The sequence below is a fragment of the Rosa chinensis genome, chromosome 7 (assembly GCF_002994745.2).
Source record: "Rosa chinensis cultivar Old Blush chromosome 7, RchiOBHm-V2, whole genome shotgun sequence".
Taxonomy (NCBI): Eukaryota; Viridiplantae; Streptophyta; class Magnoliopsida; order Rosales; family Rosaceae; genus Rosa; species Rosa chinensis.
In genome coordinates, this window is record NC_037094.1 from 3,201,365 (window position 1) to 3,218,436 (window position 17,072).

Sequence of the window (17,072 nt, forward strand, 5' to 3'; positions counted from 1 at the left end):
CTTTCCGAATGTGGTTCATATGTGTGTTTCCTTTTTTTTTTTAGTTGAAATGTGTGTGCGACCTGTCTTGTGATTTTTTTGGGTATCAACAATAGGGTATTAGAGCGAAGCTAAAGTCAAGCTTGTCCAGCAAAAGATGGGCAGGTTTTCTCACTCTGATTGGGCAATATTTTGTAACTTGAGAACTTAGACCTTTTGGAACATTAATTAAACTTGAGATGAACCACTACACAAACTAATCCAATGTTAACTCCTATGTCCTCAAATATATTTATAATTTCCTTCAAAAAAGAAAAAAATATATTCATAATTTAACTTGGAATTTTTATCTCATCTAAAAAAAATTCCTCATTCCAATCTAATCCATTTTGGGATCCCATGTTCGTGTTCCAATTGATGCTAAAGTCATTCTTTACACCAAATCTCGATTGTTTTTAACAAAAAAGGCCTGATTTGGTACACAAATTCGAAATTCTTATTAACATTGGTACTTTGCTAGCAAATTAAGCCTTCGCATGGCTTTGGACCTCTTACTTGAGTTTGGTCAGCTAGTTTTGGATACCGAAGCCCAATAAGACTTGGGGGAGCCCCACTTGGTAATGTGACCTTTGAAACCTTTGAGGTTTAGGAATGGCCCAGTCTCATATAGAATGTTGGAAACAAACTATCACACACAAACTCACAAAGTATGCTTTAGCAATTAAAACCAAAGGTGAGCTACACCCATGGAGAGGGAGAGGAGACTTTATTCAGAACAAAAAGTCTTGCACTTTAACAACTCTGACTCAGACAGACACAAAATTCAGTAGCAGCAGCAAAAGCTGATTACAATAGCTTCATAGACAAGTAAAAGAAGCTTAAGTGCCCCCAATAAAGGATGGTGACCTAAGCATTACTACAATGGGATTGACCCAAAACTTAAACTAACCAAGCACAACAACACTAATTAACAAACCTAACAAAAAGTGGCGGGTGGTACTCTTATTGCCCACCACTGCCAAATTCGATATAATTTCTGTCTGCCCTTTTCCAAATGAGAGCAGATCAGAACGACCACAAGGACCATTTAATATAAGCCCTTCTCATAAATTGAGTCGACCCTAAACAAAACTTGTAGTTTCTTCTTCTTCTTATTCGTCTTCGTTTTGTTTAGTTTAAGGGAATTGGAGGCCGGAGAAAGTCTGGCCGAAAGACCAGCCTGCCGGAACAACATTGTTAGAGACTACAGTGCGGCCATCACTGGTTGTGACCTTGAATGAAAGGCTTTGGCCGTCGAGGTTGGAGTTGCTCTGCCAATTCTGACCCCAGTTCCTAGACATGGGTTGCCAACCAGTTCTTGACCCTTTGATGGAAACAGATTGAACATCACCAGCACCAGCCACGTTTGTGATTAGGACCAGATTGAAGTATGAGTGACCGTTGATTGTGAATCTGATCCCACCCTTCTTTTGGCAAGGTACCCTACGTACACATATAAGCAAATACATAAAGACGAAGTTTTCTAACACAAAAATACAAAATGATTCATCACAAATATGTAAGGGTTTGTTGGAAATATTGGTTCTATAACTGCTTTGGCCGCTAGCTAAGTTTTTGGAATTATAATGGTATAGCTCAAGTCAAGCAGTAAAAGTAGTTTGGTAAAAAGAATATATATATATATATATATATATATGCAGTAAATTATTTTTAAAAAAAAATTAACAATTTCATAGCCCTGATCTTTTCAATTTGTTGTTTAGGAGATCTTTTTTACTTTAATTGCGAGATAGGAGAATATCTATAACGCAATATGTATAATTCTCGGATCAAACTATTAAGACACAGTTGAGGCTTTTTTAACAAATATATAATATCCGTTTTCACAACTCTAAGGTGCATAAACATTTTGGTCGGGTTTAAAGGAGTCCAAATTGCATACCTTCGGTAGGAGACAGGGACGATTCCAGCTCTGTATTGCGCAATATGCTGGAAGACGGGCTGCGCGAGATCGAAATGATGCTGAGGAGGGTTGCACCAACCGCCGTTGTTGTTAGGGAGAGCATTGTTTGGAGGGCAGAAATTGGTGGCAGTGACCAAAATAGAACCGGGAAGGCACCATTTGGGGTCATTGACACACTTGATCTCAAAGCAAGCCCCGCAGCTCAAGCCATTGTTGAACAAGGCTGTGCTCAGAGCTGCTGTGTTTGTGCCGTACCCTTGGCTGTATAGGTTTCCATACCCACAAGCCCCACCTGCAAATATTAGTTTTAACATAATGTTACCCTGAGAAATTTTCGAATAAAAATTAACGGGGAGAAAAGAACTTCTCGGTCATGAAAGTGATATTCGAGAAAAGAATTTTCCAAAGTGTTTCCAAATGTAACTTTTGAAAAATAAATAAATAAACTGTATTTAAGACAGAAAAATTAGGAATCAAAACCACTATAGGAAGTACCACCAGAGGGGTAAAATGTAATTAAGAAAAAGCTTTTATATATACATATATGCATGGTAAAAAGAACTTACCCATAGTACCAGAGGCATCACCCCCACCATAAAAAGTGGCATGAGCATCAACCCAACCTCCATCACCATAAGCATGAGCAAACAATGGGGTCAGAGAAAGAAGCCCGAACAAGAGAAGCACCGTCGACATTTTGTCCTGCATAGAAGTACACAAATACAAAGCTTTGAGTTTGATGAAAAACACTGATACTGAATCTGAATTATAAGCAATATATAAGACTTGGATCAATGAAACAAAGGAAGGGCTTAGACACACACACACACTACCTTTTGGGACTGAGAGAGCAGAAAAGACTCAAAAGAGAGTGAAGAAAATAGAGCAAAATGGAGGAAGCTGGGAGCTGAGGGTGTGAGGAAAATGGAGGGGGTGAGGTGGGGAATATATAGAAGGAGCTTGGAAGAGAAACAGTGTGTGGAAACTGGGAGCTAGCTAGCCTCGCTTGAGTTAGCAACGTCACCCCCAAACTAACTGACACTTTATCTTTTGAGGTGTGGGGACCTTAAACCGCCAAGTGCAATGCAAGCGGTTCTACAGTCACATCTGCAATATTTACATTTTATACATCCATACATATATTATCTGTGTGTCACTCACTGTGGAACCAAATGAAACCAAACCAAACCAAGAAACTGCTTTTGTTGAGAAACCAAGTACGTGGTTTTGAACGGTTCTGTGATTGTGTGTGCTTTTTTGAAACTCATATCTAGATTCGAAGGACTCAACTAGTTAAGGTTCTCCAGCCGCGAATCTGGTTTTGCAGTTTTCGCACACTACTGAGCTATTTAGCTAAAGCTACTGCCATGCCCAGTTGCATGCCCACTTGTACCAGCTAGTCTGCAACTGATCCAGTCTTCAATTGTAGCTAGCTAGATATCGTTTATTACAGTTGCAACTGGTTCTAAATTTCTCTGCATAATTTGATTTTTCCTTTTCCTGATTCTGTTCTTTCAATTCAGCCTTCAACTAGGAAAAATTGCATCTTAGTTTCACATGGTCCCAGCCCCCCGTATGTACGTAGTCAAAAAAGGTAAAGATCGAAGAGGACTAGCACAATATTCAATTATTCACGGCTACGGTTATTATGCTACTTCATAATTAGCGGTCGTTAATTTGAAAATTATTCTACCTAGCTAGCTATAAAGTTGAAAGTAACTACTAACTACTAGTTCATTTCCAACTATTTAAAACTTTTCCATATGAAAGCATGCGGAAAGTGGAACTACTTATCAAAGTAGCTAGCTTTACTCTCCTTTCTCATCCAGCATACTAGTTATTCCATATGTATGGTTTGAACGTGGAAGATTAAGTCATACGCAATATCATATATACACTTTTAATTAACCCTAAATAAAATTTTTCTTTTCGATAATCACTTCCAGAACGTACATTATGTCAAACCCTAAAGTAATATAGCATTGAATATTTTCTCTTTATTTTGTCAATATTTTCCTGTACGTGTGGTTTATGATAGTCAAATATGCTGGGATAATCAGATACACACGTAGAAATTATTGGACTTTAGTTAGTTAATTTTTTGAAAACTTCTTACGTATTCAAATCGACCATATATTTGTAAACAAAACTATGTTATGTGTCTGCTGAATTTCGTGACCAGCAAAATATTTATAGTTCAATGTTCATGTTGTGAACAACTAAACTTAAATAGCAACTTAAATTATTCAGAGCACCGCCGTGCACTTGCACAAATATAAATGAATGGTTAGATTGCATTAAATACACTTTTTGTTTATTAAAAATAAAGTTCATAATCAATATCAAGGGTTGAGATTATTTTATAAGGGTTGGGTCATTTACACCGTCGGTGCATAAAATAATTTCCATTGACTGAATTCGTATATATTAATTATAGATGAATCAATATGGGGCAGCTACAAAGATCTCAAATAGTTATAAGCTGCAGCTAGTTTGTCATGATCACTGTCATCGATTTGGCACTTGGCTAAACTGCGCAAAAACCTACCGGAGGCAGAGAGCAAGAGAATCACATGGGTGATGCAAATACTCTCTTGCTGCTTTGCACATCGATCGGTTTACTCTTAACGTGGTGATGACGAACACGTAAATTATCCTTTGTAACAAACAACTAAGGTGCTAGAGGTAAGCAGTGTTACATATATACCAAATCTAAGCTGCTTGTTCGGAGTGTTCTATAGTGGCTCGGAATTAGTAATCGTTAAATTAATTAGTTCATCATATAAAGTAAACTCGCATAAAAAAAAATCATATAAAGTAAACTGAAAATAATGACATAAAATAGATGTTGGTTTAGAACTTTTTATATTTCGGAAACTTTCAGCCTCTGGAAAGACTGAGCTTAGCTACGTGGTGGAGGACCGGAAAATTGACTGATCGAACTGAACAAGAACGGCAACAAGTCAATCAGCTCATTTACTACATTTCATTTATTGATCCCCAACTGATTCTGCAAAAGCTGCGATATCATAAATAGTTATATAAATCATTTGTAGTTGCATGCATGTGCAATTTCCAATGGATTAAAATAATTGTTCATATAATTGAAGAACCGCTAGCGTCCTCATGAGAAACTTGTACATTCACTACATTGATTTGATATACACATAATCCATTGAGATTTTCAACATGGACATGGATTCCCGAAGTTCGAAACGTGCATTATTAATGAATTGCATCCTGTATATGAGTTGTAAGCTCTACTTGGCTTATATATATATGGGCGCATGCATGCACAAATATCTCATCTTATCTTCTCAGTTCTGATCGATATATAAGTTCATAACAATGTCTATATATATGTTTACATCAATATGCAGATGATATGAAAAGATAGTACCACCCTAAAAATAGACCTCAACCAGATTAATTTGTCTATATCCGTCTAACTAGGAAATTATTCGATGGCTAGGTCTTGTATCCATTCGACAGAGGCAGTTTTTAGCTAGCTAGTGGATTAATAATATGATGATATACGAATTTTGTTTACCGTTGAAAAAAAGAAAAGAACTAGAAGTAAATTAACAGGGAAAGAAAGAATGAAGGAGAGGTGGAAAAATATCGATCGGTGGATTTGAAATTAAATGAGGCCACATACATAGCTCTTATCGAAAAGAGACGTGAAAGGACCGGGTTTCATATATTTGAAGGACCGATCGATCATTCTGAGTTTTTCACAAACGTACACGTACGTTTTGCACTACTTTGGGTTCTTTTCTTTCTCTCTTTTTTCTGGAAAACTCGTTTAAGCTAGCTTTGTCTTCTTTGTCTTATCTAATGTTATTTCTTTTTCAATCACGGATTCTCAATCTCATGAAATATCTATCTATCTCTGGAAAACACAAAATATGGAAAAGTTGACACCGGCAGTATTCATGCATATACGATGCGGACGAAGATTTGTGCGTGTAAAGCCGCTTTTAGGGCTCCTCGACTCTCCATTTGTGTAATTTACAGGTCTACAAGTGGGTGCAGAACCACCTTCAAATTCATAAGTACATTTTGTTTTTACGGTAATATATTGATATATAAAGTGCATGATATGTATAGAATACAAGAAATATTATGTGATGGCATGGTACTGCTGCAGCCTGCAGCTAATTCTTACAGTTTGTTCACGGTTAGTATTATTTGGGGTTGCAGAGCGAGTAGGTACTCAGTGCATAGATTTGAATGAACCGAATAAACATCATGGCATGCATCCACTGCTTGCTGGAAATACTGATCAATATACATGAGCTAGTTTGGTTTTTCTCGTTTGAATTTGAATTTAGTATATAACTATATAAATAGTTGCTGGTCAATATAAACGGCAAAAAGGATTACAAAGAAATATGGCACAAAAACATTATGTCAGAGAAAGAAATGTCAAATAATTGACCAATAACTGAATGTTTTTGTGAAACGCAAAGGTTACTTTAACAAAAGAAACATCCTTTTCAGTAACAGAAACCAAAAGAAATTAGAAGCATGCAACACGGAGTATATTATTCCAATCTGATGGGAAAATGTAAGAATAAGTTATATGATTAGTTCTAATTAATCATACCTACTTACTTTGACATGAAAATGAAACTTTACTTTAATTGATGGAAATGTCGTTGTACATAACCGAGAATTTATCGTTATAATTTTTTTCAATGCTTCCCCCCAAAAGAAGAAGAAGAAAAAAACAACGAATCAAGAGAAGTCAAGAAGATATATACACTATTTGGTGAGATTAGTCATCGATCAAAATCCAATATACTTGACGGACAATTCTTAGGTTCACACCTTGAGTGAATGAGCATATTCACCCTCTATTGGGATTAACGCATAGTAACTGTATAATTTTCTAATCCAACCATCCATGTTATATAATGTAATACAAAGATTAGCTCTATAAAAAAATCAATCAAATTGAAGACTTTTTGGTTATTCATTTCTATATGAAATACATTGACGGTTTCTTTATAATAGTAGAAAGTGTTGTTATAACCATCCATTCAGAGCCGGCCCTGAGGGCTGCTGCCTGAGGCAGCCGCCTTAGGCCACCACTCTCTGACTGGCCTCCGTCAAGTTTTTTTTTGTTTTTTTTTGTTTTACATATATTCGTCTATGATTATATAATTTGTTTTCGCGTATTTGCTACAATGCGGCCACGCTAGCGCAGTGGTAATATAGATGTGCTGTTGTTTGTAGCATCAAGGTTCGAAACACAGTGGCCTATTTTTTGTCTTAATTAGTTTCTTTGCAATTAAACTTTTTTGTTCCTTCTTTTTACAGCTTATATGGAAAGAATATTTTGAAATTAAATATTAATGTACTTGCCCATTGTTTTTATTGGTTTCTTTTGTAGTTAAATATATTCTGTTCTTTTTTATTTTTTCAACTTCTAAGTGAAAAATTATTTTGGAATTGAATTTAATTATATATATAAAAAAATTTGTCCGATTATATGAATTTTTTTATGTGAGGCCACATTTAAATTATTTGTCTCAGGCCATCAAAATGTCAGGACCGGCCCTGCATCCATTTGTTTGATTCAATTGGATAGTTACACGATTTCTAATTCGATTGATTTTTTACAGAGATGATCTTTCAAGACTAATTTAATATATGGACCGTTTGATTATAAATTTATTATTTAAAAGTATGTTAATCGATAATGGGGTGAATATACTCATTCACCATATGGGTGAACCTAAAAATTATCCATATTTGACCATGATATCTCCTCTATAACTGTCTGGGCACTCTACGTAAAGTACTAATTACCAGTTTATTCTAGGATTTTAGTTAAGCCTAATTGCTCGAAGTTGACCCGATTAAACACACATGCATGGTACGTACGTAATTAATTTATATCTTACTTAACTTCAAACAGCATTTCTTTTGGTTAGTAGTAAGTACGAAATTCTTAACGATCATTCAAGCACATACAATGGATGGTCATTTTTGTCATGACAAGGACAGTGCCGTGATGTATATGCCATTTTGTGGACTAATGGAAACTAATTACTTTTTTAATTGTAATGAGATTTAGTTGTTCCCCGTTAATGGAGGCTAGGGATTAACGTCAAGCCCCACGTTGTGGAAATTTGTGAGAAATACGATCAACTCGAGTTCCATACATATAATAATCTACATCAATTCAGCGGTATCAAAAAAACTGCAATATCAAAAACACAAGACAGTTGAAACAATTATGACATAACGAACTAAATGAACACGACATAGATCAAGCAAACATTGAACATTTTTTTTTTTTAAACCCCATCGGCCCATCCCATCCCTACACTTGATGACCTTCCGGATGAAAACAATTGCCTTACCACCCCACAAAATACATATACCCAAGCATTAGTAAACGAATTAGGCAGGTTGGGATTAGGGCATCCACGAGCACGAGCATGAAATCAACTCTAGTGAGACGTGGTCAACGTGAAGTAGGTGATGGAATCAGGATTAGGATTAGAAGTGTGACATAACTTTTATCCTCGATCAATAATAGGATGGAGGTGCACTAGAGAGGAATAAACTGAAGGTTGTCATAACTGACTAGGAAAATCGTTAAAGGTACATGCAATGCATGTATCAAACAAAAGATAATCTTTTGCGGTGCCTTTTCATATTGCAAGGGTAATGTTAATTGACTCAAGGCCTGAAGCAGCTGCCTCAAATATACATAGTACATGTGCCGACAAAGTAAGTATCACAATGGGTATTATATCAAAGGCAGATCGGCCCTGATCCAGTGGGCCAAAATTTTGCAGGAAAGGCTACGCCCAGTATGGTTGTCTAGCAGTTTTGTTTGGGCCTTGAGACCCGTTGTACCTAAAACATTTGTATTTAACTCTATAACCTACAACCTATTTTTCAACCGAGATTATTCTAGTTAGATATCTAAATTTGATATATTTTTCAATTATTAATAAACTTTGTCAATTCATATGAAAAGACAAATAAAGACAAAGAAATGAATATTACCTCCTCTATTAATATAACAAATCGCATTAATATAACATTCAATTTTATTCTGGAATTTCCTTATATTGCGTACCTATATAACCTTATAATTTACTTAAAATAATTTATTTCTATATATTAATAATAGGAATTGGAGTGGTAATACATCATGAGAAGAGACCTATTCTATCCTCGGGTTTTTTTTTTTAATATTTTTTTTAAGGGAATGGAATCTGGTTCCAATATATTACGACGTCACAGCGTCAAGCTAAAGGGTTCCGAGAAACCACTCATAGTACAAATACAAGCACAATACAGACTGCGCAGAGCAGCCAAACTCCTACCAAACTGCACAAAGCAGCCAAATTATTACTAGCCTAAACGAGAAAAAGAAAATGCAACAAGTAAAAAAAAACTCATCACCTAACCAACCCTAAATTGAAGCAACTGACAAACTCCTACCAAGCTGCACAAAGCAGCAAAATTATTACTAGCCTAAACGAGAAAAAGAAAATGCAACAAGTAAAAAAAACTCATCACCTAACCAACCCTAAATCGAAGCAACTCACAGAACAAGCATTGACGCCTAAGACTTGTATGGTGTACATCGCCACTCGTTAAATCAGCACACAGCAACGATCAAGGCCAATATAGGAGATGAGCCGAGCCAAGCTCAATTATTCGAAACAAAGAAAATGGAAAAAACTACTACTCTCCCAAAAACCTAAACCAGGCCCGATCCAAGAAAAGAAAGGGAATAAGAGAATGGGCTGTCCAGCTAGACCACTAAGAGCCGCCCAGGCAGGCGGAGGCCCACTGGCCAAGGCCCATCTCTGATTCCTCTCCTTCCCAGTCCCGACTGCTTCAGACTCCAAGAGAGCAGCCTCTATTCACCAGTCCGGCGGCCGGCTGTGGACCTCCACCATGGCCATGGTCAAGACTGGACTTCGATCAAATGGCCTGTGCAACCCCGCCGCCTCCTCACTGCCGAGCTCGGCAGGATGGAGCAGAAACCGGATCCAAACACCGTCTCAACCCGAAACACCCGAAACCACGACTAGAACAGGACACACCTGGAGCGAACAACGCCGTCGACCGCCGCTGCCCACGCCTCGATCAAAGACTGTCACTGCTTGGATCGAAGCCTGCCAACACGATCTGATAAGCCACCAAATCAGGAGCCCCTCGCCGCACCCACGATCAGAGAAGCCTCCGATCGAAAACAGCTGCCGTACCCCACGATCGTCGCCAAGATCCCACCTCGAGCCGTCGCCGTACCTCGTCATGGTCGTCCGCTTGCCTGAGGGGAAAGCGCCGCCGCCACTCCACGAAACCTAGGTTTCGCCCGTCTAGGTCGCTCCGCAAAACGCGGAGGCCTCATTTTATTTCTATATATTGGTAAATCCTTTGGATACTAAATGAATATTCTATCCTCGGGTATTGGATTGCCTCAACTGATTGAAACCTTGGTAATTTAGATCATAAAGGCAGATGTTCTATTACTATCCTGCAAGTCTGGGAATTGAATCTTCAAATGAGAGGAAAGTTCTCTTGGTTGGTGCGATTGGAAATTTGGAAGAGAGGTAAAGAAGTGAGGGTAATTGTGGAAGAGAAATTGTCAAATAATATTAAACAATTCAAATGGAGTGTGGTCTGTAAAAGTTGGAGTGCATATTTCACTACCCAAAAATATTTGTAATTGTCTACTTGTTCAGCCTTCTAAGAATCACTTTCTAGTTTCGTCTCATTGAAAGTACACCAAAAATGTATTCAACTCACTTACAAATTCTTCATGGTTGAATTGATAGAGACCAAAACAAATGTTAGAGATATATATTTAATTGTTCAAATGTGTTTTGGTAAAATTAAGGAGGTATACTGAGCTCTTTAAGTATTTAAAAAAGTGAAATGGAGGTTTGATAAGTAGGAGATGTCTAAATATTAAATTTAAAGTCTACGGAAAATATACTGAGGCTGGACAAAGCAAAGGCTGGTAAAATTAAGGAGGTATACTGAGCTCTTTAAGTATTTAAAAAAGTGAAATGGAGGTTTGATAAGTTACTGATGTCTAAATATTAAATTTATAGTCTACAGAAAATATAAAAAGTGGGGAACATGTGAATCAATTCTGAATAATCACTAATATAGCACATTCACATATATATAAACACAAGGCTGAAGGCATGTTAAACTAGTATATATATTGGTTAGAATAGAGAACATACCTAATGCCGAAAAGGAGTCGAAAGCCATTGAAGCAAGGTTGGTCTTCTGCAGTTGCTCTAAGTCTGAGTTTACTCTTAATGGGGCTGAGTTCCTTTAAGCTCGTGTGTAGAGAACGCAGGGACCAAACCTTATATATATATAGGTAAGCTATCAGAATTCTTCCCATTAACGAATCCTAATACTTCAAGTAATATCCTCTATCTTGTATCAATATATTACCTGATTCACAAGTATATCAAGTTCCCTAAATAATAAGGATACAGATACAATTCCTTATTACAACAGGGTAAGAATCCAATGCAATCTCAGTTATTCCATTTACAAGTAATCATATACAGTTGCTCTAGGTGATTAATGTATGTCCACATCTTACATTCTCCCACTTGGACTACATTATTCACTCAACTGCAGACAATTAAAACAATGATATAACCTCTGAAGTGTGCACATGAAACTGCATAAGATTCAGAAACTTGATACAAACTCAGTCAAGCCAAACAGTAGGAAAAGAGCTAAGGAAAGAACATGATTTTTCAAAAGCATGCTGATGCGCCTAAAGCAAGCGCATAATTTAACCCTGAAATATCGTTAGTAGTATAAGCAAATAGGGATCGTTCTATTCCGGGGATTGAGGGTACACCTGTCATTGTGAAACAATTAAACAAAAGTATTATTTACAAAAATAAAATAAAGAATATAAATATATACAATTGTATAAACAAATAAAGAATTAAAATAATAAAGTATTATTTACAAAAATAAAATAAAGAATAAATATATACAAGTAAACACAAATAAGGGGGGGATTAGGATTCTTAAAATTAAAATTAAAATAAATAAAATAAAGAAAACGTAAAAACATATATACAAGGGTGGAACGCAAGGAACAAAGATCAAAATCAATTCCATGTAATCAAATTCGATTCAAACCCTATAATTGTTCTTCCAAGTCATGAGAGAGAAGTTGATCATGTGAAACATTCGAAAGCAAATAATTTCCCATATTTTACTTTTCAATGCTAATTAACCTAAGCGAAAGCACCTAGATTAATCCTATCAAACATGCAATCAAGCCCTAGAAAGCTAGTCAATCATGACATGTTCAACGCATTAGACATAGAGAAAGGCTATCAACTCAAGTGTACAACTTAGTTATGGAAAAGTCCACCTAATTGCAATCCTCTTCAATTAAATTCGATTCTTGTCCAGAACCTTTACTACTTTTGATTCAAGTTACACAAAACGAAAAGTCGATTTCATGTTCTTAAACCTAGCACCAATTACATGCAAATCCTATAAGTGTCGACCCAAATAAGATAAACATATAAAAGTTTTCTGTAAAGCAAATTTAATCGAACAAACTCACATAAGCAACTTAGAATCACAATTATAGAATTCGAAAACTTTATTTAAACATAGAAATTGGGCTTAAACTTTGCCCTAAACATTATTGTTAACTAGAAACAAGTTCATACGAAATCAAACAAGGAAACCAAAAAGGTTACAAGGAAAAGGAACGAATTACACCGTGAGTGGAGATGGAGATGGAGAGCTAGATGGTTGGATCTTGAATCTTGGAAGCAAGCCTTCAAGGTGGATGATGGAGGATATGATCTTCACGGCTCCTTCTTCTTCTTCCTCTCCTTGCTTGAAAATGCAGAACTTTGCAACTAGAGAATGGAGAAGGAAAATGGAAAGGAAATGGAGAGACAAAGAAGATGAGATGGATGAAGGAATTGGTGACTAAGGAAAATGGAGAGGAAATGGTGAGACAAGAAGATGAAATGGATGAAGGAATTGGTGACTAAGGAAAATGGAGAGGAAATGGTGAGACAAGAAGATGAAATGGATGAAGGAATGTGTGGGAAAATGGAAAGGAAATGGAGAGACAAAGAAGATGGAATGGATGAAGGAATTGGTATTTTGAGAGTGAGAGGAGAAGTGTATTTATAGCCCAAAAAATGATGAATGGAGGGTGGAGATGAACATAAATGAAAGGCTAGATATGTTAGACAAATTTGTAAAAAATATCTTCCCACTTGTTTATCACTTGTTCAACTTGAATTGATTTTCCTCCTCAAGATTTTCCACTTGGTTGCAACTTTGATTTTCCTCCTCAAGATTTTCCACTTGCTTGCAACTTTGATTTTCCTCCTCAAGATTTTCCACTTGGTTGCAACTTTGATTTTCCTCCTCAAGATTTTCCACTTGATTGCAACTTTGATTTTCCTCCTCAAGATTTTCCACTTGCTTGCAACTTTGATTTTCCTCCTCAAGATTTTCCACTTGATTGCAACTTTGATTTTCCTCCTCAAGATTTTCCACTTGCTTGGAGGTCCTAAAAATAGAAACTAATAAGAAAAATAGAAACTTTCCTAAAATGAAAAATGGCAACTTTCCTAAACTGAAAATGGAAACTTACTAAAAATGATAAATAGAAACTACAAAAATATAAACTTTCTACAAATAGGAACTTTCCCAATCAAAGAATGGAAACTTTCCTAAACAGGATTTTAATAAGGAAATAACGTAAGAAATGTAGGGAAATGCAGTTAAAACGTCGCATTAAAATGCTCCTATCACATGCCATCCCATAACTACTAAACTAACTGCATAACTCACAGGAGTTCAATTGATACAATTTTAACTAAATTCATACATGCACTTATGAGTATCTGTCAAAAGTAAAGTGTATTATTTGTGTATGATGGTCCAAAACAAAGGATTTTGACTATCAAAATCTCAAGCACTACTGAAACCATTATAATCCATAATTTAAAGTACTTGCAACTGAAGTAGGAACCTGCAGAGTTGTTTCATTCAACTTATTCCAATTGTCACAATACAAATAGCTATTTGCAGAAAACTGAACACAGAAACATTACAAAACACAAGGCTGCAGCAAGAAAAGCTTCTGAATAATACCATGGTTTTATTGAAATAAAATCCAATCATTACATGAGCTTCAAATTTCAGACAACAAAAGAGAAAATAAACTCAAATATAACAGTAGAACTACTCAAGTTCCAGCGACACCAAAAACGAAAACAGACTAAAATTAAAACTCCAACAACAAAACGTAATGCTCCCACTGATCCTAGCTAGGCATCTAGAGCGGGAAGAACTCCCATATCAGCAACATGTTTCTGAAAAGCTGCTACAGTCAATGCCTTGGTGAATGGATCAGCTAATTGAGATAAGGTAGCAATCTGTGTTATCTCAATTTCTTTGTTCTTAACTCTCTCTCTAACACTATAATATTTTATATCAATGTGCTTAGAATTCGTTGACCTCTTGTTATTCTTAGTGAAGCAAACGACCGCAGAATTATCACAAAATACTCTCAAAGGCCTGCTATTAATGGAATCCAATAACTTAGTATGCAGCAGAAAGTTCCTCAGCCACAACCCTTGACATACCCCTTCATAAATAGCAATGAACTCTGCTTGCATAGTGGAGGTAGCTGTAAGCATCTGTTTGACACTTTTCCAAGCAATTGCCCCTCCTGCCATCACATAAACATACCCAGAAGTAGATTTCATAGATTCCGGATAATGCCCTGCAAAGTCTGAATCAGTGTACCCTACGACATCTAAGCTTTCAACTTTTCTGTACACCAACATATGATTTTTGGTTCTCTACAAATATCTCAAAATTTTCTTCCCTGCAACCCAATGTTCGTGTCCAGGATTAGACTGGAACCTAGCCAACATCCCTACTGCAAATGCCAAATCTGGCCTTGTACACACCTGAGCATACATTAGGCTGCCAACAAGTCTAGCATAGGGTCTACTACTCATTTCATTCCTTTCCAATTCATTCCTTGGACACTGACCCTTATGTAATTTATCACCCTTGGAAATAGGCACTTCTCCACCAGCACATTTTTGCATTTCAAATCTAGCCAAAACCTTGTTAATATAGCTCTGTTGACATAATCCCAGCAAACCCCTCTTTCGATCTCTTTTAATTTCAATTCCTAACACATAAGAGGCTTCACCAAGGTCTTTCATATCAAAGTTTTTAGATAGAAAAGTTTTGGTGGTTTTCAACAAAGTCAAGTCACTGCTGGCAAGTAATATATCATCAACGTACAGAATTAAGAAAATAAAATTCTTGCCTACAGTTTTCATGTAAACACATTCGTCGACAAGATTTTCAGTGAACCCAAATGAGGTAACCACATAATCGAACTTCTTATACCACTGCCTAGATGCTTGCTTCAGTCCATATATTGACTTTTTTAATTTACAAACTAAATGCTCACTGGCTTTTTAATAAACCCTTCAGGTTGCTGCATATATATGTTTTCTTCAAGTTCCCCATTCAAAAAAGCCGTTTTAACATCCATTTGGTGTAATTCCATGTCGTAATGGGCAACTAAAGCCATAACCATTCTAAAAGCATCTTTTGTTGAAACTGGAGAGAAAGTTTCAGTGTAGTCTATCCCCTCCTTTTGTGTGAAGCCTTTCGCTACTAACCTAGCTTTGTATCTTTCCACACTGCCATCAGCATTCCTTTTGGTTTTGTAAACCCACTTACACCCTACGGGTTTATAGTTTGCTACAGGCTCGACTAATTCCCAAACTCCATTATCATGCATACTCTGCAACTCAGCCTCCATTGCCTTACCCCATTGTTTAGAAAACTCACTCTCATTGGCTTGTTTGAAGCTATTAGGGTCATTATCTTCCCCCCAATCAAAATCTGGTTCCTGAAGATACACTTCATATTCGGTTGGATCAATGGTAGGTTTTCTAACTCTGTTTGATCTTCTCACTGGTTGGGGTACTTCTGTGTTTGCATTTTGAGGTGGCTCAGGGTTATTTTGAGGTGGCACAGGTTCTGGTGCATTAGGAACAGGTCCCTGATTATTTAAAAGTGGCTGCTGCAACTCATCTACAGGGAGTGAAGGTGCAAAAGGCAAGACTGTAACAACATTTTCTATTTCTGCAGTAGTAATTTCTTCAAACTCTGATTCCAAATTTTCTAGTTCTTTGTTGTGTAACACCTCATCTAAAAATTTTGCTTTATTGGTCTCGATGATTCTGGTGTTATGGTGAGGGGAGTAAAACCTATAACCCTTCGATTTCTCAAGATACCCTATGAAGAATGCACTTATAGTTTTGGGGTCTAGTTTCTGAATCTGAGGGTTGTAAACCTTAACCTCGGCCTTGCAACCCCACACATGAACATGGTGTAAGCTTGGCTTTCTGCCATTCCAAAGCTCAAAATGTGTCTAGACACAGCTTTGCTAGGTGCTCTATTGCAGAGATAGTTGGCTGTTTTTAGAGCCTCACCCCACAAATACCTAGGTAGTCCAGAAGTACACATCATACTTCTGACCATGTTCAACAAGGTTCTATTCTTCCTCTCTGCGACACCATTTTGTTCCGGTGTCCCTGGCGTGGTATACTGTGCCTTAATACCATGTTCTTCAAGATACAAAGCAAAAGGACCTTTGCTTTGTCCAGCCTCAGTATATTTTCCGTAGAATTCTCCCCCCCCCTATCAGACCTGACCACTTTAATTTGTTTTCCCAATTGTTTTTCTACTTCTGCACGATAGATCTTAAAGGTTTCAGAGGCTTGAGATTTTTCTGAGATTAGGTAAATATGACAATACCTAGAGAAGTCATCTATGAAGGTAATGAAATAAAAGTTTCCACAGATGGTTTGGGTTTTAAAAGGTCCACATATATCAGTATGGATGAGTTCTAAAAGATTTTGGCTTCTGGTGGCTTTTTTCTTTCTAGAGTTGGTCATTTTCCCCTTAATGCATTCTACGCAGTCACCTAAGTCATCAAAATCAAGTTCAGGTAAGATATTTTGCTTAACTAGAATCTGTAATCTTTCTTTCGAGATATGTCCTAGTCTCCTATGCCAAAGGACTGCAG

The 17,072-nt window shown here is 36.7% G+C and overlaps 1 protein-coding gene across 1 annotated transcript; it reads right to left on the reverse strand.

Moving 5' to 3' along the window:
• Positions 1 to 728: 728 nt before the first annotated feature.
• Positions 729 to 2,932, reverse strand: LOC112179854 (expansin-A1). Its single transcript, XM_024318344.2, has 4 exons — positions 2,776 to 2,932; positions 2,509 to 2,644; positions 1,922 to 2,234; positions 729 to 1,461 (listed from the first exon to the last, which is right to left on the reverse strand). Exons 2-4 carry the CDS (start codon positions 2,636 to 2,638, stop codon positions 1,155 to 1,157), a joined length of 750 nt encoding a protein of 249 aa, XP_024174112.1. The 5' UTR covers positions 2,639 to 2,644; positions 2,776 to 2,932; the 3' UTR covers positions 729 to 1,154.
• Between the last annotated feature and the right edge of the window lie 14,140 nt (positions 2,933 to 17,072).